The 23,528-nt window shown below is 42.1% G+C and overlaps 1 protein-coding gene across 9 annotated transcripts in view; it reads right to left on the bottom strand.

The window, feature by feature from the left end:
* Window positions 1–23,528, bottom strand: part of LOC144610019 (protein NDNF-like) — a 39,562-nt gene that overhangs the window by 7,548 nt on the left and 8,486 nt on the right. For 7 of the 9 annotated variants that reach the window (XM_078428468.1, XM_078428469.1, XM_078428465.1 and 4 more), the window contains one exon: window positions 2,950–3,495. In XM_078428468.1, coding sequence (XP_078284594.1) covers window positions 2,950–3,033 — 84 coding nt within the window. In that variant the 5' untranslated portion in view covers window positions 3,034–3,495. Of the gene's footprint in view, window positions 1–1,462; window positions 3,496–23,528 lie in introns of those variants that run through there. The other 2 variants (XM_078428473.1, XM_078428474.1) reach the window with 2 other exon arrangements.

The following is a 23,528-nucleotide window of genomic DNA, read 5'->3' as shown; positions in this document are numbered from 1 at the left end:
GCACGAGCATTCTCCATCTTTGTACTTATTCACGGGCACAGGGTTTTGTCCACAGTCCTTTCTGTGGACCCTCCCCTTGCCACCACCACTCTAAGCTCAGTAGCTCAACACTTTTCTCTCAACCTCCTTCCTTTTTCTTCCCTGTCAGGGTGGCGCAATAACACTTAATGCTGCTGCCTCACACCTCCAGTGACTCAGATACGATTCTGACATCTGGTACTGTTTGTGTGGAGTTCCCACGTTCATCATGTGGCCCTGCGTATTTTCCCCTGGGTCCTCTAGTTTCCTCCCACATCCATGTGGGTTGACAGGTTAATTGGCCACTCACTGCAAGTTGCCCCTTGTGTGTAAAAATGATAGAAGATAGAGGCAGCAGATGGGATCAAAATAAAAGTAAGGTGTGTCTAAATGGGTGCTTGATACGCTCAGAGAATTGTGAGTTCCCTGTGTTCCTACCCCAACATCTCTCCAGCCGATAGCCATTCTTTTTCACCAAAAGGGAGGCTGCCCACGGACTACTGGATGCCCAAGCCCCCCGCCTCCGCTATTCCTGCCCCCCCGCCGTCCCCGGCCCCCCGCCGTCCCCGGCCCCCCGCCTTCCTCGTCCCCGGCCCCCCGCCGTCCCCAGCCCCCACCCTGCAACCTTCCCCAGACAGCAGATTCTGGTTTCCTGGGATCTGTGGGGGTTGGTTCTGACGCACCATCTCGGAGGCAATGATGACAAAATTAATTGTGAATGCTTGCAAGACCTTCAAACTCAGTGTACAATGTGACCCTGAATTCATAGGACTGTGTCTTCTACATTCCTGAAGGCACTACTTTCTGATTCCATTCACAGATTGCAGAAATCAAGGATCATTCATTGTCAAATCTTTCCAAACCCAGTGACCATTCTCCCTCTCTAACCTCACCAGAAACCCCTGTCTACTTTAATTCACACTCGCTCTCAAGATCAGTGGAAATTCGGGAATATATCTTATTAAATGAGCAGACCCGTCAAATTGCCAGCCAGGGTTCATTTATTCCCTTTGGGAAAACTACGCTAAAAAAAACCCATTGTTCAATACTCTGTACACTTGTGCAGAAAGCTTTAAGGAAATTGCCCTGAAACCATTCACTACACAAAATACAGAAACACAGGCACATACACAAAGACACAGACATACAAAATGCAGCTGCGCACTCAACATGCAAACAAAACTATTTATTTGGCAATTCCACCAGATCAAGGATTAACAAACACAGGTACATACATAACATAACACACACACGCAAAATACACCCAGGTAACACTAAAACATCTGGAGTGTTTTAACAAAGACTTAGAGACAGCAGCAAGATGGAAAGATTAACACCAAGTATTCCTTTTGAGAATAGGAGGTGCAATTAATTAATCTTGCAAAGTTACTGAAACATTTCACAAAAGATGTTTTCTACAACAAGGCAGATGTGATCACTCTACCTGTGTGCTGCGTTTGCGTCCAATAGTCCTCCTTTCCTCCATGGTCTAATCTCTCAAATTCTTTCAGACTTGATTACTCTGACAGAAAGCAGTGACTGTCGTACCCCAATTTTCGTATAAATTCTGTCGCTGGGGCTCTGTACTTAATAGAGGCGGCGAGAGTGATGAAATGCATGCATAGCCTTAATCCCACTGGGACTGAGGTTTGCTGGTGATGCATCTGATGGTTCTGAGAGAATCGATGCAAAACAGGGTCCAATGCACATCTATCCAATTATACACAGCATTGCCCTGACATCACAGCAGTTCACAGTCAAGGGACATCCCATCTGTCGGGGATGCTCTATAATAGCAGGCAATTCCCAGAGGAGAAGACTGCAAGGGACAGGAATGTTATGAATGCTAAACCGATTGTTGTGTAGAGAAGGAGAACACTGAATCAAGTAAGGTTAAGAGGCAGGGAAGGATAAAGATTTTTTTGAGTTTAAATTAAAATGGGCAGAATATTCTATTTATAAATTTCTTGTGGAGCTGCAGACTTATAAAATGCACAATCTGTTGTATTGTTCTTGGTATAATAGCCTTTTATTTCAGAGTAAATTAAATTTGCAAAAAAATGTGAAAACGATCTTTGGACAAATATTTTGAAGGGCACTTGATCTGAGTACAATGACATCTGTGAGAGATTTTGCAAAGGACTTAACTCCCAAGCAGCATTTTCCTCTTTTTACTTTGATGCTGTTAAAACCTGCCATCTGCCTTCCCCTTTATTAACATTCATGAGAAGCGATTAATTCGCAAGCTTGGCGGATACTTCAGGACAATGCTGGGAGAGAGAATAGCACTGTTAGCAAGGGGTGATGTGGGATCACGACACCATCAGAAGGGTCTTATTGAGAGAGCACAAAACTGTCAGGAAACGCAGAGGGACCACTGCACTGCTAAAGAGGCAATACTGAGGCAGAGTCACACTGTCGGGGCATTGAGTGAGAGAGCACTCCCACTGTTGGTGATGCAGAAATGAGGAAAATGTGCATTGTTAAGGGGGTGGGGGCAGTGTTTAGAGCACCATTGTTTTAGAGAGGGAGAACTTGAGGATAGTCACAGTCTTGGAGGGTCAATACCTTTTGTTGCATTATTGGAAGAGCAGTTTTTAAGGAAAACTGCAGGACAAATGGCATTGCAGGACTGGCAGATGGGCAGTATTGAGCACTGCTTTGTTAGACTGAGTGAGCAATGCACTGTCTGAGGGGGCAGTACCGAGAGTGCCCGCACTGTTGAGTGTTCCTTGGGGAAATGCCACCATGTTGGAGAGCTATATGGAGTGGTGCACTGTCAATCCAGTCAAACTTCAATCCAGTCAAACCCTTGTCAGTTTTGGTACTTTAACAAGGGTGATGACAATGCCCTCGGGCTGGTCAAAGAAGAGCAAAGGATTTTCATGACGTTAAGAACAATGTTGAAAGACAATTTGACTGAAAATTCACCTCGGTGGTGGTTGCCGATCTTGCCTGAAGGAAATTGGCTGAATTATTTCCCAGCCTAATGCAAAGCAATGAGCTGTATGACATCTGAAGCAACTACATACATTCATACCAAGTCTTTTTGTTTTTGATTTCATCTACTGAGAGAGATGGTATGTACCAAATTGTCCAGACAAAACCATTGATTTTAAGCTGTGCAACGTTCATTCAATAAATGTGGTGCAGGAATCCTTTTGTGCCATTTGCAGGTGGGAGTCTATTTTTATTGGGATAAAGTTTGCCCAAAAATAATAACAGAGGCATGCATTCCAAGCAGGTTATGCACTCGCATCTGATCTTGTTCCAGCAGAAAATAAATCACAATCGGGGAAATTGATCGGTGAGAAATTCTTGTCCACTGTTTGCACAGCTGCTGACACATGCACCTTCATCCATCAAAACCTCTGCTTTCAACTTTACAGATCCTTTATTTCTGATTTCTTCCAGGAAAGGGCGAGTGGAGATCTGTTTCTAGTAAAGAATGATTGCAGACCTTCTGTGACGATGAGGCTGAAAAAGCAAACAAGAAATCAAGGTTTTATTTCAGATGAAACTAACTGACATTTGTTTCCCCTTCCTAAGCAGAGCCAATAGTTAATTTGTCCAAGAGCTGCTGAATCTGCCTCCGTTTAGGGTACATATGTTTAAATGTCAGTCAATGCTTTTTACAATGCCTGAGTTTGGAATCTAATTCCAATCTACGCAGTTTCTGGGAATATTTAGTTATGTATTGATTCACTCTGAATTAGCATCTCCTATTGGTTTGTGAAGATTTATTACCACATTGCCATAGGCCATCAAATAGAGCCATAATGTCAGCAACACACTGCTCATATTTACACCAGGTTCCAGCACAGAACAGTCCATTTGTGCTCTCCCATTGCACAAGTTTGCTAACACTCACAGTTCCACTCAACTCTTTCTCGCATGCACTGCTGAGTTACACAAGTATTTGTTTAGTTCACATTGTTTTATTACACGTCTGCTCAGACTTGCATATTCCCCATTGCAGAATAGACTACTCACAATGCTCCATCAGCCAGAACATAAATTTGTTTATTTTGGTTCCACACAGTCCTTTCACACTTCTACTGTTTCATTTGTGGTGGTCTGTTATCCACTGGAACAGTCTAAGTTCCTGTGGTCTACCAGTTGCTGGTTTTGCAGCAGGCATTTTTTTTCATACTGATCAAAACTCCACTCCTTTTGCCTATGTATGGTTGTGACCCATCAATGATGGAACAGCATTCACAGAGCAATTATTCAGCAGCGGCTGAATGTTGGAATGTCCAGTGTCACCAGGCTCATCCATTCTTCCTCTCTTCCCCATAAGAAACAGAAGCTGTGTGATGAACTAACCCGACTAGTTATCAAGCTTTTAATTTCTTCCTGCTCACTGACCACTTCCCCCTGATTCACGTAATCACTGTCTTTCAGTGAGTCAGTCTCTGGTTTCTGATCCTTTCCACCACATGTTATGCAATAGAGAGTCTGATAAATCCAAATACTTGCAAAGCTGGTCTAATCCAGCTTTAGCACAGGTTGCTGATTAAACTTCACCTAACACCATAAGTACAAGAGTCTGGAACAAAAAAATGCAGATGCTGGTTTAAATCGAAGGTAGACACAAAATGTTGGAGTAACTCAGCGGGTCAGGCAGCATTTCGGGAAGAGAAGGAATGGGCGACGTTTCGGGTCGAGACCCTTCTTTAAGTACAAGCTTCCTTCCTGACTACAATATGAAAAATAACAAAGCAAAATCCAGTCTGGGGCAGCCCAGCATACATCCAGTGTATTTAAAGCACATAATGCAAGAAAATAGACTTAATGTGAAATCCTCTAAAGATGTACAGAAAGTAGGAAATGGTGCTGGTTTATATCGAAGATGGACACAAAGTGCTGGAGTATCTCAGCGGGCAGCCATCATCTCTGAAGGGAATCATCAGATGACATTTTGGGTCAGGACACTTCTTCAGACTGACCCACTGAGTTCCTCCAGCACTTTGTGATTTTCTCTCTTACATGGGTCAACATGTTTCGATCTTATCGAAACATATAAGATTATTAAGGGGTTGGACACGTTAGAGGAAGGAAACATTTTCCCAATGTTGGGGGAGTCCAGAACAAGGGGCCACAGTTTAAGAATAAGGGGTAGGCCATTTAGAACGGAGATGAGGAAAAACTTTTTCAGTCAGAGAGTTGTGAATCTGTGGAATTCTCTACCTCAGAAGGCAGTGGAGGCCAATTCTCTGAATGCATTCAAGAGAGAGCTAGATAGAGCTCTTAAGGATAGCGGAGTCAGGGGGAATGGGGAGAAGGCAGGAACGGGGTACTGATTGAGAATGATCAGCCATGATCACATTGAATGGCGGTGCTGGCTCAAAGGGCCGAATGGCCTCCTCCTGCACCTATTGTCTATTGTCTAACAATGGTCATAATATTAACCTCTCCCTGTACACCAGCATTCATATTCATTCCCTTGTGGGACAGAGAATTTAATTTTGTGCCTATTTCTAACCTTTACAACTGTTTGCCCCACACTCTTCCTCACTCCCATCACTAAACTTCAAACTAGGATAACGACCCTGGCCTCCACCAGAGGTGTCTGCCACTCAACACTCTAGGTGGGCTGAATCTCAGTGCTGTGGGATACTGAATGGCAGTGGCTCCCCAAAGAGGCAAAGGCTTATGATTCTGGCTCCCAACAGCTTCACTGGCTAACAGGTGGCAGGTTCTCCAGCTCAGTGATCGACCTATCATCCATCTGGCCACTGCCAACTGCAATGAAGGAAAATAGTAGCTGTTACCTCCACGACAGTTGTCAGCAGGTTGAACAATCTGACCCTTAAACAACTACTGCAGGTTGACATACTGGGCTTTGAATACTGGGGATATCTCTCAAGTTCTACATAAAGAATGCTAGGGTTCTTCAATTCCTACCTTAGGAAGCAAATTAAATTTCGAGACATGGCAGAACTCCCTCAGCACTCCACCGGCATTGCCAACCTAAACATTTGTGCTCAAGATTCTGAAGTGGGACTTGAACACGTGACTCTCCGTTTATCAATTAGTGACTGAACTTCATTAAAACACTAGACAATAGAATTGCATACACACCCATTCATATAATCCCCACAGGCAATTTCAGAAGCTTATCCTCAGTCTCACAAGCATACTGACTGAATTAAAGGCCTGTCAGTGTTTAATAATAGAAAATCAATTTATTTGCACGTTTGCAAGACCTGTACACCTACATTCTTTCAGACGTGCTTATGAATAATTGTTTGTGGTTTAATTGCTGACAGCATCACTGAGCGAGGGTAAAAGCATGACTAACTCTTCATGCATAGATTTTGTGCTTTTTAAATTGAAATATACTGAGGAAATTGCCCGCCACTGACCTGTGAAAGATGAACTATTAAATGACACCCTCATGTATTACAGAAGCTGGATCTTATGCTCTTTAACGGAGCTATCCAATTAGATACAATCTCCAGTCTGCACATTCCCTTTTTCATATGTACACCCACTTATCATTAAATGTTATCTTCTCGATCACAACAATTCTCTGCAAGACAAGATTTCTCTTCCTCCTCCAGTTCTTAATTTATTAGTTCTTAAATATCTGAATTTTTTATTGTCTGGTTTCTTGTCTACATGGCACTGAAAGCAATTTTCCCCATTTTGGTAAATAATACAAAAAAAGTATATATTTTTTTAAAAGCTAAAAGGCAGGGAGTATAAAGCAACACTTGTAAAATCAAATGAACCCGTTCCAAACAGGAAAAAGGACTGAGATAACGGAACTGTACAATAGATTAGACAATAGGAAATGGAAAGATATAAACATATATTATGTTATTGTAGTATGCAGGACGTTGGAAGCAATTATGCCGCTGGAAAAAATGATAATATTGTGATAATATTGATTATTAACCGGTAACCATATTTAAATGAGGAATAGATGTAGGTAGCATTGTTTGGAGGGGTGGAATAGTTAAGAAGGAAGGCAGTGTGAAAGGAAACCGATAGGAAGGAGCAGATTCTCAAAAGCTGAAAAGGGATCTGCTGTTAACTATGAGGTGGAGACATCTAGTTTAGATTTAATTTAGAGATACAGTGTGGAAACAGGTCCTTCGGCCCACTGAGCCCACGCACACTGGTTCAGTCCTACACACTAGGGACAATTTACAGAAGCCAATTAGCCTACAAAGCCGCATGTTTTTGGAATGTGGGAGGATACCAGAGCACCCGGAGAAAATACATCTGGTCACAGGGAGAACGTGCAAACTCCATATAGACAGCACTCACAATCAGGACCGAACACAGGTCTTTGGTGCTGCAAGGCAGCAATTCTACTGCTACATCACTGCTGCCCCAAAGAAAAGTAAAGTAAAAATAAAATGCTGGAGTTACTTAGCATGTCAGGCAGCAACAGTGGAGGGAAAGGTGCATTAACAGTTGAGGTTGATGACCTTTCAACAAAACATTTGAGATAACAAATTACAGAGAGACAGATATTGAGATGAAGACAACAATTTGAGGAAAAAAACAGCTGGTTTTGGAAAAGCTCCTGCAGCAGCCCATTAAATTGCCACAACTTATTGAGAAGGAAGAACTTTCAGATTTTTTCATTAATCAAAATATGACGAATGTGTTAATCTATTCACAGAGGACCACAGGTCTGAATCTTAAAATTTAACAATATTAGTTCACGCTAATAGTAAACACTAATATTGGGTGAATCCTACATGTCACTTCCACGTGATACTAGAGATCACTGCGATGTATCTATCTTTCAGATGAAACATTGCACCTGCAATATTACACGTGTCTTGCATCAGATAACTTCAAAAGCACTTGGATTACACTTCATAAGCACTTTCTTATCTGTAAAATATTCAAGACTCCAATGAACTATTTGAGCAGAAGCTCCACTTCTGACCATCAGAGGGTGCTCCAGGATAGATTTCTGCTGTCCACTTGTTTCTATGTAAATTCCGACATTGCCGGCAGTAACCTGTTGGGAAATGCCAGCAGTTCTTTGCCAATCTCTGCACAAGTGGCACCTTGTTCAGATTCTTGTGTGAAAGCTGTTGGTGCAGACTTGTTCGTTGTTCTTCAGTGGCGGTCTCCAGACAGCCTGAACCCAGCTGTGAGGTGAGAGCTTATTGGAGTTTCCCAGTGCAGTGGGGAATCTGTCCACTAAAGCAGCCTGGCAGAGAAACAGCAGAGCATTGGCTTCAAAAAATGTGTTTTTATTTTTAAAGTATTTTATATTATAAGACCAGGTGGACCCGTTGGGCCCAAACCTCTCCTGCATTGGTGCAGCACCATGTCCTCCCCCCCTCCCCTCCTTTTAAACTTTAAAATGTGAATAACTTTAAAAATATAACACCGATTTCAATAAAACTACTTGCATTATCACTAAAGTGACAATGGTGAGCAAGGTGGGCCTAAAATTATCGCGCTATCGTGTACCGTTTTGGCTGAAGTTCAGTCACAAACAAAATAACAAACGAGAGTTTTAGTATATAGATATTTAAAATATATCCATTGCTTCCTTAATGTTTAGTGTTGTTTGGATGTTTTTGTATGTCAGGGATATAGTTTGACCCTGAACATAGCCTGATTTATACTTAGACCCATTCCATCAAATGAAGGGATTACATCATGCAAGGCAGCACATCCCACATCATTTGGGGTCAGGAAAAATAGTACTTGCTATATAGGTCAGCAGTGTGCTCAATAGAGCCTGAAAGCAGACAATGCCTTGAGGTTGGAATCGCCAAATATAATGGACAAGATTGCCCAGAAATGTGACTGTGGGAATTACAGCTTTGCCTCTGGATTAATTGGAGTTTGAGTATCTGGATTAATGTGATTTTTGAGAAGGGTCACACATCTGCAATGGAGGTCGTGAGATCTCCGTCCAATCCCTCTCCCAGGCCCTGCCACTCTGATATTTCTCAATGTCCGGGCAAAGAAACAGGTGGTGTGAGACAATGCATATGCTCTGGCACTCAGGCCAACACCCATTTCCAAACTTAACTGAGAAGCAAAATAGAATGAAAAGTTGTGCAGGAAAGACCTGCAGATGCTGGTTTAAATCTAAGGTAGACACAAAATGCTGGAGTAACTCAGCGGGACAGACAGCATCTCTGGAGAGAAGGAATGAGTGATGTTTTGGGCTGAGACCCTTCTTCAGACTGCTGTCGGGAGTGGGCCGTTCAGAGATAAAATGTAGTCGGAGACAGGGAGAACTGGGAAGTGGGGGGGGGGGGGGGGGATGGAGAGAGAGGGAAAGTAAGAGCTACTTGAAGTTAGAGAAGTCAATGTTCATATCTCTGGGGTGTAAACTACCTAAGCAAAATATGAGGTGCTGTTCCTCCAATTTGTGCTGGGCCTCACTCAGACAACGGAGGAGGTCCAGGACAGAAAGGTCAGATTGGGAATGGAAGGGGGAGTTAAAGTGCTGAGCAACTGGGAGATCAGGTAGGTTTATGCGTACTGAAGGGAGGAGTTCATGGAAATGATTGCCGAGCCTGCGCTTGGTCTCGCAGATATACAGGAGTCGACACCTGGAACACTTGGCGAGACCAGGCGCAGGCTCGGCAATCGTTAGGCTCAGTCCGCCTAAGCCTACCTGATCTTCCGGTGGCTCAGCAATTTAACTCCCCCTCCCGTTCCCAATCTGACCTTTCTGTCCTGGGCCTCCTCCATTGTCAGAGTGATACCCAGAGCAAATTGGAGGAACAGCACCTCATATTTCACTTGGGTAGCTTACACCCCAGCAGTATGAACATTGACTTCTCTAACGTCAAGTAGCCCTTGCTTTCCCTCTTTCCATCCCCTCCCCCTTTCCAGTTCTCCCACCAGTCTGATTATCTCCGACTACATTTTATTTTCCTACCACCCACTCCCCTGACATCAGTCTCGAGAAGGGTCTCGACCCGAAAGGTAACTCATTCTTTCTCTCCACAGATGCTGCCTGTCACACTGAGTTACTCCAGCATTTTGTGTCTACCTCAGAATGAAAAGATGGCAGACTCAAAGATCCTTTTGGAAATCTTTGAATGCACCATCAAGGGATAAGGTGAGAAGGGATTTTATAGGAACCTGAGGGACAACATTTTCACATAAAGGGTGGTGGATATTTGGATCGAGCTGTCAGAGGAGGTATTTGAGGCATGTACTATATACAAACTTAAAAGACATTTGGACAGGTACATAAATAGTGGGGGGATGGGCCAAATGCGGGTAGACGGGACTAATGTAGATGGGGGATTTTGGTCAGCATTGGCAAGTTGAGCCGAAGGGTCACTTTCCAGTGGATCAGACAGCAAGTCTGGAGAAAATGGATAGGTGTAATTTCAGGTCAGGACCCTTCTTCAGAGTTGCAGCCTGACCTGATGGGTTACTCCAGCATTTTGTGTGCAGACAGATGTTTAATTTGATATCATGGTTCACATCGTGAGCCAAGGGGCCTGTTGTTCCAAAACACAAATAAGGCCATGCCATAGTTATAATGTTGGAGATTATGGTTTGGAAATAAAGTCTGTTTGAAGGAGAATTGTATTTGGAGAAAAGAGATCATGTCTTAAGCCTCCAGTAGTGGGTGTAACCAGTAAGGCTCTGTGAGAGGTGGAATGCTTGCACGATCTCCAAAACGCCTTGTTATTATAGAAACTGCCCACTGTTGTTGTTGGATAGGTGGTGATGAGCACAACAGATGTTTCTGCCATTATCGGCAGTAGAATGAAAGCATCCTTTAAATCTCTTGATTATTATGTTGTACTCTTTGGAATTTATGGTTTGGTCTGATAATGTCCATTTTGTGAACGGTCAAATGTGCATGATACAGGTGAATAATTATTTATTGCTGGTCTCCGATTGCCCTTGGGAAGGTGTTTGTGATTCACCTGGAATGGCGACAGTCTGTGTGGTGATGGTGTTCCCAGTGTTCTAAGGAGATGAGCTCTTGCATTTAGACCGAATGATGATGGAGTTACAGTGTGTTTCCGAGTCAAAACAGCATATGATTTGAATGGAACGGTATCCCCATTCATCCACTTGCCTTTATAAACAAGGATATGAACTATATCTGAGCAGTTCATCGTTGTTCATCAAACATCCTCTCCAAGGCTGTGCTCCGGTCATCTGTCATTGCTCTTTGGAGAAGTAAATGAAACACATGCCTTGGAGTTGAGGTCACAGAGTGATTTCAGGCCAAGTTTGCTTATTGGACCCACTGAGTACCCGGCAGCCAAGGTAAATCAGTGTACCATTATAATTCTCTGAGATGAGCATTATGTCTCAATTTTTTCTATGAATAGTTCCCTTTGCTGAGTGATGTACTGTATTGAGCTGACACACTCTTTGTACTTTGTGAATACATTGGTTATTTGATTTTCCACTCCAATTCTCATACTGATGTGAAGTGACAGAACTGGGTTTGGAGTGCAGGCAGCAGAAAAACCAGCAAGCAGTAAAGATGAACGGAACAAACCCTTCTTTCTCAGCAGTGATGGAGAAATGCAGAGAGATGTTGTGCTCCTGAGGCGGGTGTGTCCTGACTCTTAAATCTAATCAACATAGGGTGCAGTTCAAGAGTCAAGAGTTTTATTATCAAGAGTTTTATTACCAGATAGAACAATGACATTCTTACTTACAGCAGCACAACGGAATATGTAAACATAGTGCACTGTAAACAATACAATAAATGAGAAAAATAAAGTTCATTGTGTGTGTATATACATACCCACCCATAAATATATATACACACACACACACACACACACACACACACACACATAAAAAACCCCCAATAATAGTGCAATAATAACAATAATAGTATATGTAGTTCAGAGCTTATTTGGAGGTTGCAGTGTTTAATAGCCTAATGGCTGCAGGGAAGAAACAGTTCTCACAATCACCTCCAGTGAGCTGATGCACATGAGTAGGTTTTAGTTTATTATTATCGCATGTACCGAAGTACAGTGATAAGCTTTGTTTTGCATGCTCTCCAATCAAATCCGATAATTCTATACATAAATACAATCAAGCCAAACCCAAGTTGGTGTGCTTGTACATCAGTCACTGAAAGTAAGCAGGCAGGTACAGCAGGCAGTGAAGAAAGCTAATGGCGTGTTGGCCTTCATTGGGAGAGGTTTGAGTTTAGGAGCAAGGAGGTCCTACTGCAGTTGTACAGGGCCCTGGTGAGACCGCACCTGGAGTATTGTGTGCAATTTTGGTTTCCTAATTTGAGGAAGGACATTATTACTATTGAGGGAGTGCAGCGTAGGTTCACCAGGTTAATTCCCGTGATGGTGGGACTGACATACGATGAAAGAAGATCTTATAGAAACATATAAAATTCTTAAAGGATTGGACAGGCTAGATGCAGGAAAAATGTTCCTCGTGTTGGGGGAGTGCAGAACCAGGGGTCACAGTTTAAGAATACGGGGTAAGCCATTTAGGACTGAGATGAGGAAAAACTTCTTCATCCAGAGAGTTGAATCTGTGGAATTCTCTGCTACAGAAGGCAGTGGAGGCCAATTCACTGGATGTTTTCAAGAGAGAGTTAGGTTTAGTTCTTGGGACTAAAGGAATCAAGGGATATGGGGAAAAAGCAGGAACGGGGTACAGATTTTAGATGATCAGCCATGATCATATTGAATGGTGGTGCTGGCTCGAAGGGCCGGATGGCCAACTCCGGCACCTATTTTTTCTATGTTTTTCCAAGTATAATAAGCAGAGTGAAGGGGAAAAATACAGAGTTCAGAATATAGTCCTTGGCATTATAGCGCAATGGTGCAGCATAGAGCATGGTAGTCATCTTTATCTGGTAGTCGTCTTCATCTGTCCCCAGGGATCAAGGATGACTGGCTCCCATTCTAGTTCAGAAGTGATAGATGAAGTCAGTATGGAAACCATCAACTCTTCCACAGGAAGGGTAGGAGATGCTTGATGGAGTAGGCATATGGATTATTTAAGGTGGTGCACACCTTCCACTGTTTATGGAAGTGTATGTGTCCCTAACATCAACCCAAAAATTCCTTCGCCATTTTGGGCAGTCTTGCATCCCAAAGATGAAAGGGAATGTTTCATTTTGTTCAAAAAGCATTTGCAGCACTGTCCAATAGGTAATCTCTCGTGGCAGAGCTTGGAATGGAGTACCTGTTTCCAAAGTATGCCGTTGGGCGCATGTAAACAAGATGGCTTGCTCATGCAACCGGCAAACTAGGGCTTCTGTGCAAGACATGTTATCCAGGAGATTGGAGAGAATGCATTAGTGGTATTGTTCCAGTGTAGTGAGGTGCCTGAAGTGGGTAATCCAGGTCTCAGAAGGAGGGCTGAAATCAATACTTCCACATAGATCATTAATTTTATGCTGTGGCTTGATCTTCAAACTCCCTTCTCATTTGATTGAAGGCTGTTGTGGCACGTTGAGGGCAACTGAATTTGATATCTCCCTTCACCTAGAGGTAGCTCCTGAGATATAAGAAGAATGTATTAAAGCGTGTGTGTGTTTTTTCTGATTCTTGGGTTTTATTTCAAACTAGGGGACAAATGGAAAATGTAAATTGGGCAAGTATACGAAGCAAGGATGTTCTAACATTTGGGCTTGGAGAGCCAATTTCATGTCAGAAAAGAAGATCCGCAAGCTCTCCTGTGCGGTGATGTTCCCCTCATTCACCATCTAACATAATCTCACCCTCTCCCACCCGAGGCCCAGTCATCTACTATATCTCCCCACCCACTCTCCCACTCCACACCATTGCCTCCCAGACCATCTCTCTGTGACCATCTGCTCACACAATCCCAATCACAAGCTCATTGCTTCTTGTAATCTCCATCACTCCAAGATCCTTCTATAATTCTCCCTTTCAGTTCCGTGATAAAACCGCCAACATTTACACTATGATATCCATAATGCCAGAAAATCGCGGTGGAAAGGTCTATTCTACAGCCCAATGCATCTGCATGGAAAAATATACACATCTGGGCTAGCAGGCCAAATCAAGAGCACTATTGAGCCAACATCTCCTCACAGGTCACTGTTTAAGGAAAATATGAAGAATGTAAAAGATTCACCACCTGCTGTGTGAAGATATTTCTTTTCATCAATATCTGGAATGAACGTAGAACAGGACAACACAGGAACAGGCCCTCTGACCCACAATGTCTGGGACAACCATGATGCCAAATTAAATCACTCCAAAGACGTACAGGTATGTAGGTTAATTGGCTGGGTAAAATGTAAAAAATTGTCCCTAGTGGGTGAGGATAGTGTTAATGTACGGGGATCACTGGGCGGCACGGACTTGGAGGGCCGAAAAGGCCTGTTTCCGGCTGTATATATATGATATGATATGATATGATAAATCAACTCACTTTCAGGCAGCTTAATTTTCTGTTGTTTTCATTGACCTCTCTGACATCGATGTACACTGGTCCCAATGCAACTTTCTCATTTAGTTTGTCTGAATATATTTCACTGCTGCTGTTGAAAATTATTTGTAATTAATTTTTCCTTTGCGAAGTCTATCATATCTCAAATTCCCCTTTACTACATCGTTATTATAAATCTATTTGGTAATCTTTTCTTTTAATTGGATTTGACCTTATCCGTGACATTCTGAAACATTTACTTATGAAATATACTTATTGACAGAGCCTCTACACTCAGATTTTATTTTAGATAAGTATTCTGTTGTTGACATAGATGTATATGCTATTCTGTTTCCTATCTTAAGTGCTCATGGTCATTATCCGAATGGTGCACACCTCCACTTAGATCTCTGGTTTGATCTCGTTCATTCCTCGATCAAATGAAACAACATATTGGCCTCTATATGCCTACCACCAATTTCAAGGAAGAATCCGAGCATATTTTGGTGTCCATTGCCTTCTTTCTACTTTTTAAACACTCTTGGTTAACATTTCTCAAATAGTGTTGTCACTCTTACTCTCCTGGAAATTTAGAGGGGTAAATCATGCCTCATGGAGCTGAACAAAAGGTGACACTGTGCTCAATCAATATAAACACATTTAACAGATCAATAGTAGCTTTAAAAGAAATAATAACTATGAAAGTAAAATCTTTGCCGCCCAAAATCTCTGGATGCTGAAAAAAAATTAATCAGTCTCTCCATCTCTTGAAAACTGATAAAGAAACTCATACACTATAGCTTGCAGTAGTTGATATAAGCTACAGGAGATCAAATCTAGGTGTCATATTCCACGTTCATTATCCTCAAGCTGATATTATCTTGTAGACCTCAATGTGTCAGTAAAGGTCGGGAGAGCAGGAGCAAGGACGACCGTTGGCTGAAAGCAAGTAAGTGTTAATTGAAGGTTTAAAAAGTCCGTTTAAAAAGAGCGCCAAAGGGACGCTAGCAGTCAGTCAGTAAAGATCGGGAGAGCAGGAGCAAGGCCGACCATTGGCTGAAAGCAAGTAAATGTTAATTGAAGGTAAAACGTCAGTTTAAAAATAGCGCCAAAGGGACGCTAGCAGGCAGTCGGTGAAGCGCATACCTCCAAGCTCGTCAGGAAGGCAGGATAGAAGTGAGTACGTGGATTGGCTGATCAATTAAATTAGAAGTTCGGTAAATTGGCCAATTAGGCAATTTAGTGACTGACACAGGGGTGCGGCCCTGTCGAGGGAGGTGCCTTGTGAGAAAAGTGCGAGTCTTTGGCTGCGAGTCTGAGGTGAGGAGGATACACTTGTTTTTGAATCTGATTTGTTTTTTGACACTAAAGTAATGACAGACAAGTTGGTGCAGTGTGTTTCCTGCAGGATGTGGGAAGGTAGGGACACCACTGGAGCTTCTGGGAGCTACACCTGCAAGAACTGTGTCCAGGTGCAGCTCCTGAATGGACGTGTGGTGGAGCTGGAAAAGCAGCTGGATGGCCTCAGGGCCATCCGGGAATGCGAGAGTTTCCTGGACAGGGCCTACTGTGAGGGTGTCACGCCAAGGGTCCAGGTCGAGCGAAGGTGGGAGACCGTTTCAGGGGGGAGTGAACATGGACTACAGGAGACCCCTGTGGCTGTGCCTATTGCAAACAGGTACACCCTCTTGGGAGCTGTCGGGGCAGAAGACGCTTCCTGTCCGAGCAGCGGATAGGTTGGCTGCTCTAATCCAGGCGAGGAAACGACCGGGGAGACCGAAGTCAGGAAGAGCCATAGTAGTGGATGACTCCATTGTCCGAGGTATGGACAGTAGATTCTGTGGCGGCAGTCAGGACTTGAGGATGGTCTGTTGCCTCCCTGGTGCCAGGGTTCAAGACATCATGGTCTGGCTTCAGAACATCATAGCGAGGGAAGGCGATCAACCGGAAGTAGTTGTGCACGTGGGCACGAACTACGTTGGGAGGAAGAGGAAGGAAATACTGCAACGTGAGTTTAGAGAGTTAGGAAGAAGACTGAGAAATAGGACGTCTAGGGTGGTTATCTCTGGACTGTTACCTGTACCTCGTGCTGGTGAGGGCAGGAACAGAGAGATCGGGGATATGAATATATGGCTGAGGGGTTGGTGCAGGGAGCAGGGATTTAGATTTCTAGTCCATTGAGATCTCTTCTGGGGTAGGGGTGACCTGTACAAAAGGGACGGGTTGCACCTTAACATCAGCAGGGGGACCAACATTCTGGCAGGCAGGATTTACGAAGGGGAAATCATGCTTGACTAATCTTCTGGAATTCTTTGAGGATGTAACTAGGAAAATTGACAGGGGGGGAGCCGGTGGATGTGATGTACCTTGACTTTCAGAAAGCCTTCGACAAGGTCCCACATAGGAGATTAATGGGCAAAATTAGAGCACATGGTATTGGAGGTAGGGTACTGACATGGATAGAAAATTGATTGACAGACAGAAAGCATAGAGTGGGGATAAATGGGTCCCTTTCAGAATGGCAGGCAGTGACTAGTGGGGTACCGCAAGGCTCGGTGCTGGGACCGCAGCTATTTACAATACACATTAATGACTTGGATGAAGGGATTAAAAGTACCATTAGCAAAATTGCCAATGATACAAAGCTGGGTGGTAGTGTGAACTGTGAGGAAGATGCTATGAGGTTGCAGGGTGACTTGGACAGGTTGTGTGAGTTATCGGATGCATGGCAGATGCAGTTTAATGTGGATAAGTGTGAGGTTATCCACTTTGGTGGTAAGAATAGGAAGGCAAATTATTATCTGAATGGTGTCAAGTTAGGAAAAGGGACGTACAACGAGATCTGGGTGTCCTAGTGCATCAGTCACTAAAAGGAAACATGCAGGTACAACATGCAGTGAAGAAAGCCAATGGAATGTTGGCCTTCATAACAAGAGGAGTTGAGTATAGGAGCAAAGAGGTCCTTCTGCAGTTGTACAGGGCCTTAGTGAGACCGCACCTGGAGTACTGTGTGCAGTTTTGGTCTCCAAATTTGAGGAAAGATATTCTTACTATTGAGGGCGTGCAGCTTAGGTTTACTAGGTTAATTCCCGGAATGGCAGGACTGTCCTATGTTGAAAGACTGGTGCGGCTAGGCTTGTATACACTGGAATTTAGAAGGATGAGAGGGGATCTTATCGAAACATATAAGATTATTAAGGGGTTGGACACGTTAGAGGCAGGAAACATGTTCCCAATGTTGGGGGAGTCCAGAACCAGGCGCCACAGTTTAAGAGTAAGGGGTAGGCCATTGAGCGTGGGCGTGGGGAAGAGAGTGGAAGTTTTGTTGCCTCCATCACAGTGAGGGGGTGTTTGGAGTCACTGTGATGGACGTTTGTGTTGGGGTTATGTGTCTTGTGTTCTTTTTTGTATGACTGCTATGTAGTTTCGTTCGGTACCTTGGTACCGAATGACAAATAAAGCTCTGTTATGTTATGTTATGTTAGAACGGAGATGAGGAAAAACCTTTTCAGTCAGAGAATTGTAAATCTGTGGAATTCTCTGCCTCAGAAGGCAGTGGAGGCCAATTCTCTGAATGTATTCAAGAGAGAGCTTGATAGAGCTCTTAAGGGTAGCGGAGTCAGGGGGTATGGGGAGAAGGCAGGAACGGGATACTGATTGAGAATGATCAGCCATGATCACATTGAATGGTGGTGCTGGCTCGAAGGGCCGAATGGCCTCCTCCTGCACCTATTGTCTATTGTGTCTTTCATACACACTCTCATGCTCAACTCTTTCACCACTGGTCACGTGTACCAGTGTTCACTGAAGAAATCTTTAATTGCGTTGTTGGCCTCAGTATAAACAGACGCAAGAAGTTGCCCGAACACATTTTTGAGAAGAACAGGGTTTTTGAAAATGCATCAGCTTCCTCCTCATCCCATTAAGGTGACTCACAATGCTGGAAACATAATATACTCATAATGCAATGATTAATTTGCAATTGGCTATCAGGTTTAGGATCTTGAAGGAGACACTGTCAGTTGCAATGCTACAGACTTTACAGGCCTATTCACATGGTTAGTTGTTCACTTTCCACAAACAACATCTTAATTTTTAACATTATGATTATTTTAAAACGCCCATTGATTTTTTTCATTAATTATTGATTAAATGCACTGTGGAAAGTTAAGACTAATGATTAAGAATGCAAATTCTCCTTGTGATAGTTTTGTGGCGGAGAACTGTTTGTAACCCAAACAATTTGTAAGCTGAAAATGGTGCTGCCTTGCAATATATTTAAATAAAAGCATTGGCCATCCAACAGTAATGTGTCGCAAATGGTTTAACTCAACGCAGTTTGCAAGTTGAATACCCACACAATTGAAAATACCAGTAGGCCTGCAGCAGCCAACAAATTCATCCTACCCCTCTCTTAAACGCCCATTTGCACTTACAGTCCATGCATAATTTGGGCGGTCAGAAACTGTACCCCTTTAAGGATTTAATCAGTATTAATGTGAGGATGTAAAATGTCATATTGTTAAGCAGGTGGATAGAAAGTTGGAAGATGTGGTATCATGATGGCAGATTTGAGGTGATCTACTTAGCCAGGAAGAACACACAACCAAAGAATTATTGCAATAATAAGAGAATATTAAATTTTGGGGTTTAGAGTGATCTGGAAGAAATACAAAATCAGCATGCAGGAATAATCAAATTAAGTCAATTGTTGACCTTTAATGCAGGGGATCTGGAATAAGAAAATAAGAAGACTTGTTGCAACTGATGTCTTGAACATAGCAGTTTTTTTCAAGTTTAAGGAGGCCTTTACTTGATATTGATTCAGCATCGGTACAGAGAGAAACAAAGTAAACGTTCCAATGGGATGACCTTCCACTGAAATAGTTAAAACGACGAGTTTGTATCTGTTGCTACCAACTTGTACAATTTTCTGGTTTTAAATAGGTTGATCCCTCAAAGGAGGGGGGACTGTCTTTTGAGAGAGTATTTAGTGCAGTGAGCCAATAGTCTCTGATTCAGGGAAATAAAGGGAAATTTGTGGGATCTTGGCAAAAATATCAATGCTGCAGAGATGATACCCTGGTCAATGAGTCCAGAAATGTGGAATAAATTCCTTGGATAATGGGCCAGCCTCTTCAGTTTGGAGGTTGCAATTATTGTAGATCATTGTGCAAGGGAACTCTGGATTTCAAGTTATTAAATATATTTAAGGCTGAATTAGATTGTTTTTTAAAAATCTAATGGGGTTATTGGGATTAGAAAGGAAATAGAGAGTAAAGGCTAAAGATTAGAGTAGTAATGACTGTACTGAATAGCAGGGCAGGTTTAAGACTCCGGTATGCTTTGACTGTTATTTCTTTATGGACTGAAATCCACCCAGAATGGAAATTATTTAAACGAAGGAATCCCACTCCTGCAAAATGCCTATATACTTCGATTTAAAAATGTAAAATATTTAATATTTATTTCTCTTTTCTGTTTTATTTCTTCTCTCACTCTAATGTATTTTTTTCTGCTCTGTTCCTGATTTACCTAATTCATCCCACTGTTTTTCCATTTAGTTCCTCTATTTATTTCTCATTGGTTAAGAAAAAAGACTGCTTATGCGTTTGAGACCCAGATCTCAGATGCCTTTTACCTTTGCTGCATTTTAATCAACCCACAGTCTGAGAGTCACAATTCTAATTAGAAAATAGGTGCAGAAGGAGGCCATTTGCCCCTTCGAGCCAGCACCACCATTCATTGTGATCATGGCTGATCATCCACAATCAGTAACCTATGCCTGCCTTCTCCCCATATCCCTTGATTCCACTAGCCCCTAGAGCTCTATCTAACTCTCTTTTAAATTCATCCAGTGAATTCGTCTCCACTGCCTTCTGTGGCAGAGAATTCCACAAATTCACAACTCTAATCCAGCTAATTATGGGAAACTGATATCTGAGATAAAGGATGATTTGGCTGGATGGGAGATTTTACCGTTGACTCTGGTGGGAAGAGTAGAAACAGTCAGAATGAATATATTGCCAAGACTGTTGTTTTTGTTCCGATCGTTGCCTATTATGATCTCGGGAGCTTTTCTAAAAAAACTGGATAAAATTATATCGAAATTCTTATGGCAAAGTAAAAAAGCAAGAATTAAATACAAGACGCTTCTTAGCAAAAAAGAAAAGGGAGGGTTGAACTTGCCTAATTTAAGAAATTATTATTGGGCAACGCAACTCAGAGCCTTAATCATGTGGACCACTAAAGAGAAAGATTCAATGTGGGTGGAGATGGAGCAAAACGCTTGTAAAAATTTGCCTTTAGAATCACTCCCATTTTTAAACGAGAAGGCCCTGAAGAGGCTCAGGATGGGCAACGAGTGGATTAGGGTAACAATGAAAATCTGGTCAGCAGTAAGAAAGAAGCTGAAGCTGTCAAATTCGGTAAGCAGGGCTACTAGAATAGCAAAAAACCCAGACTTTGTACCATCTACCATGGACTCAGGATTTGACAGATGGGCTGACAAAGGGCTAATATACATAGATCAAATGTTTCAGGGACAAACAATGAAAATATTCACACAACTTCAAAAAGAATTCAATTTACCTGCTCATGACTTTTACAAATTCTTACAGCTAAGAGATTACCTACAGAAACATCAGGAATGGGAGAACATCTGCAAGACTCCATCTAAATTAGAGGAAGTGTTGTGGGGGTTCTCGGAAGACAAGTCAAAAAAAGGGATTATATCAAAAATTTATGAAGCACTACAACATGAATCCAAAGAGAACAACTTACATATCAAAGAAAAATGGGAACTGGAAGCGAATATCATAATATCAGAAGAAGGGTGGGAGGAATCATTTAAAGAGGGACATAAACTAACTAAGAGCCCAACATGGAGGGAATTTGACTGGAAAGTTAAAATGCGTTACTTTTATACTCCATTCATTACATCGAAATATAGTAATACAACTGATTTATGTTGGAGGGAGTGTGGAGAAGTTGGGGACTCCACTCATATATTCTGGGATTGCCCAAAAATACAGGATTTCTGGAAGAATATTCAAAAGGAAATTAAACAGATTATGGGCATTAACTTCCCTCTGGAACCAGCACTTTACATTTTGGGTATAATTCCTGACAGTATGACAGATAAGAGTTCGAAACATTTACTGACAATCCTGCTGCTGATAGCAAAGAAGACGATAACAACTTCGTGGTTGAAACCACAGCCTCCAAGCATAATGCAATGAAGAGATAGGGTAAAAAATGTGTATATAATGGAAAAAATCACAGCAAGGTTACAGTTGACAACAGACATGTTTGATAAAAGATGGTCATTATTAATACAGGCAATGCCGGGACTCGAGTCTCTTCCGTTTTTGGGAACTTAAAGTAAGGGTATTTACATTCAATATGCATCTCCTATGTTTGTTTAGTTTGTGTTTGTATGTATGTAAAAAAAAATAAAAAAAATAAAAAAAAAATAATAAAAATAAAGTAAAAAAAAAAAAAAAAGTAAAATATTTAATATTTATTTCTCTTTTCTGTTTTATTTCTTCTCTCACTCTAATGTATTTTTTTCTGCTCTGTTCCTGATTTACCTAATTCATCCCACTGTTTTTCCATTTAGTTCCTCTATTTATTTCTCATTGGTTAAGAAAAAAGACTGCTTATGCGTTTGAGACCCAGATCTCAGATGCCTTTTACCTTTGCTGCATTTTAATCAACCCACAGTCTGAGAGTCACAATTCTAATTAGAAAATAGGTGCAGAAGGAGGCCATTTGCCCCTTCGAGCCAGCACCACCATTCATTGTGATCATGGCTGATCATCCACAATCAGTAACCTATGCCTGCCTTCTCCCCATATCCCTTGATTCCACTAGCCCCTAGAGCTCTATCTAACTCTCTTTTAAATTCATCCAGTGAATTCGTCTCCACTGCCTTCTGTGGCAGAGAATTCCACAAATTCACAACTCTGGGTGAAAAAGTTTCTTCTCACCTCCGTTTTAAATGGTCTCCCCTTGATTCGTAGACTGTGGCCCCTGGTTCTGGACTCCCCCAACATTGGGAACATTTTTCCTGCATCTAGCTTGTCCAGTCCTCTAACCTTCATTCCAGATTTGCTGCATCACAAGAGCTGAACAGTTACAATCCTGACCCGATTCCTTTTTCTCCACAGATGCTGCCTGACCCGCTGAGTTACTCCAGCACTGGAGTTAATATTTGTATATATTTTTTCTAAACTAGCATTTGCAGTTTCTTGTCCCTGCAACTTCGTGTTTGGACATCCCACTTTCCGATGGAAAAGCTGAAGGGTCAGGCAGTAACCAAACTCATCCTTCAGTCTAATTTTAACCCAATGGAAGATGATGGACTTCCGATGTTGACACTGTTTTTCTCTCTCCACATATACTTCCAGGCACCCAGCTAAATATTTCCAGCATTTTCTACTTTTATTTTTGATTCCCAGCATTGGCAGCATTGGATTTTTGTATCTTGCTTTACTGATCGATTCTTGGCAATTTTCCCTGCCTTAGTTATTCTGTTGGGTCGAAGCATTATCACAATTGTTCCATCCATTTGCTATTCCTTTTAGCCTAAAAGGTTGCTAAATCCTTTTTGATCCGCACAATGAGGCAATAGCATCCATTTTCCAATCAGTCATTAGAGGATTGATTTGCATGGCAGAAGAACGTGATTAATGCTGTTTGCTTTCATTGTTGATGATTCATATTGCGTTTCCCTTTCTGAAAGCTTTGCTATAATATAATTCTGAGGATTTTAACTTGCACATATTGAAGTCAGATTGTTCTAGATAATTATGGCTTTTGCACCTATATTTGTTCTCATCATTTTTGTACAGAGGTGGTATCAATGATAAAAAAATCACACAATAATTCTCTTGTTTGGTTTACTATTCTCCCATGATTGTTGGGACATTAATTGAGAGAAATAGATTGTGGGTCTCAGAAGCCTATTCATTCACAAATCCCTGGTAAAATACTCAAAATGAATCAAAGGGAAAATTTCTCCACGGGAGTTAAACAATCGAAGGGTTTTGACCTGAAACATCACCCATTCTTTTTCACCAGAGAGGACTCGCTGAGTTACTTGAACATTTTGTGGCTATCTTTGGTATGAACCAGTATCTGCAGTT

This window comes from Rhinoraja longicauda, chromosome 35 (assembly GCF_053455715.1).
Source record: "Rhinoraja longicauda isolate Sanriku21f chromosome 35, sRhiLon1.1, whole genome shotgun sequence".
In the NCBI taxonomy this organism is placed as follows: Eukaryota; Metazoa; Chordata; class Chondrichthyes; order Rajiformes; family Arhynchobatidae; genus Rhinoraja; species Rhinoraja longicauda.
Note: the sequence above shows the minus strand (reverse complement) of the source record. Positions and strands in the feature narration are given on the sequence as shown.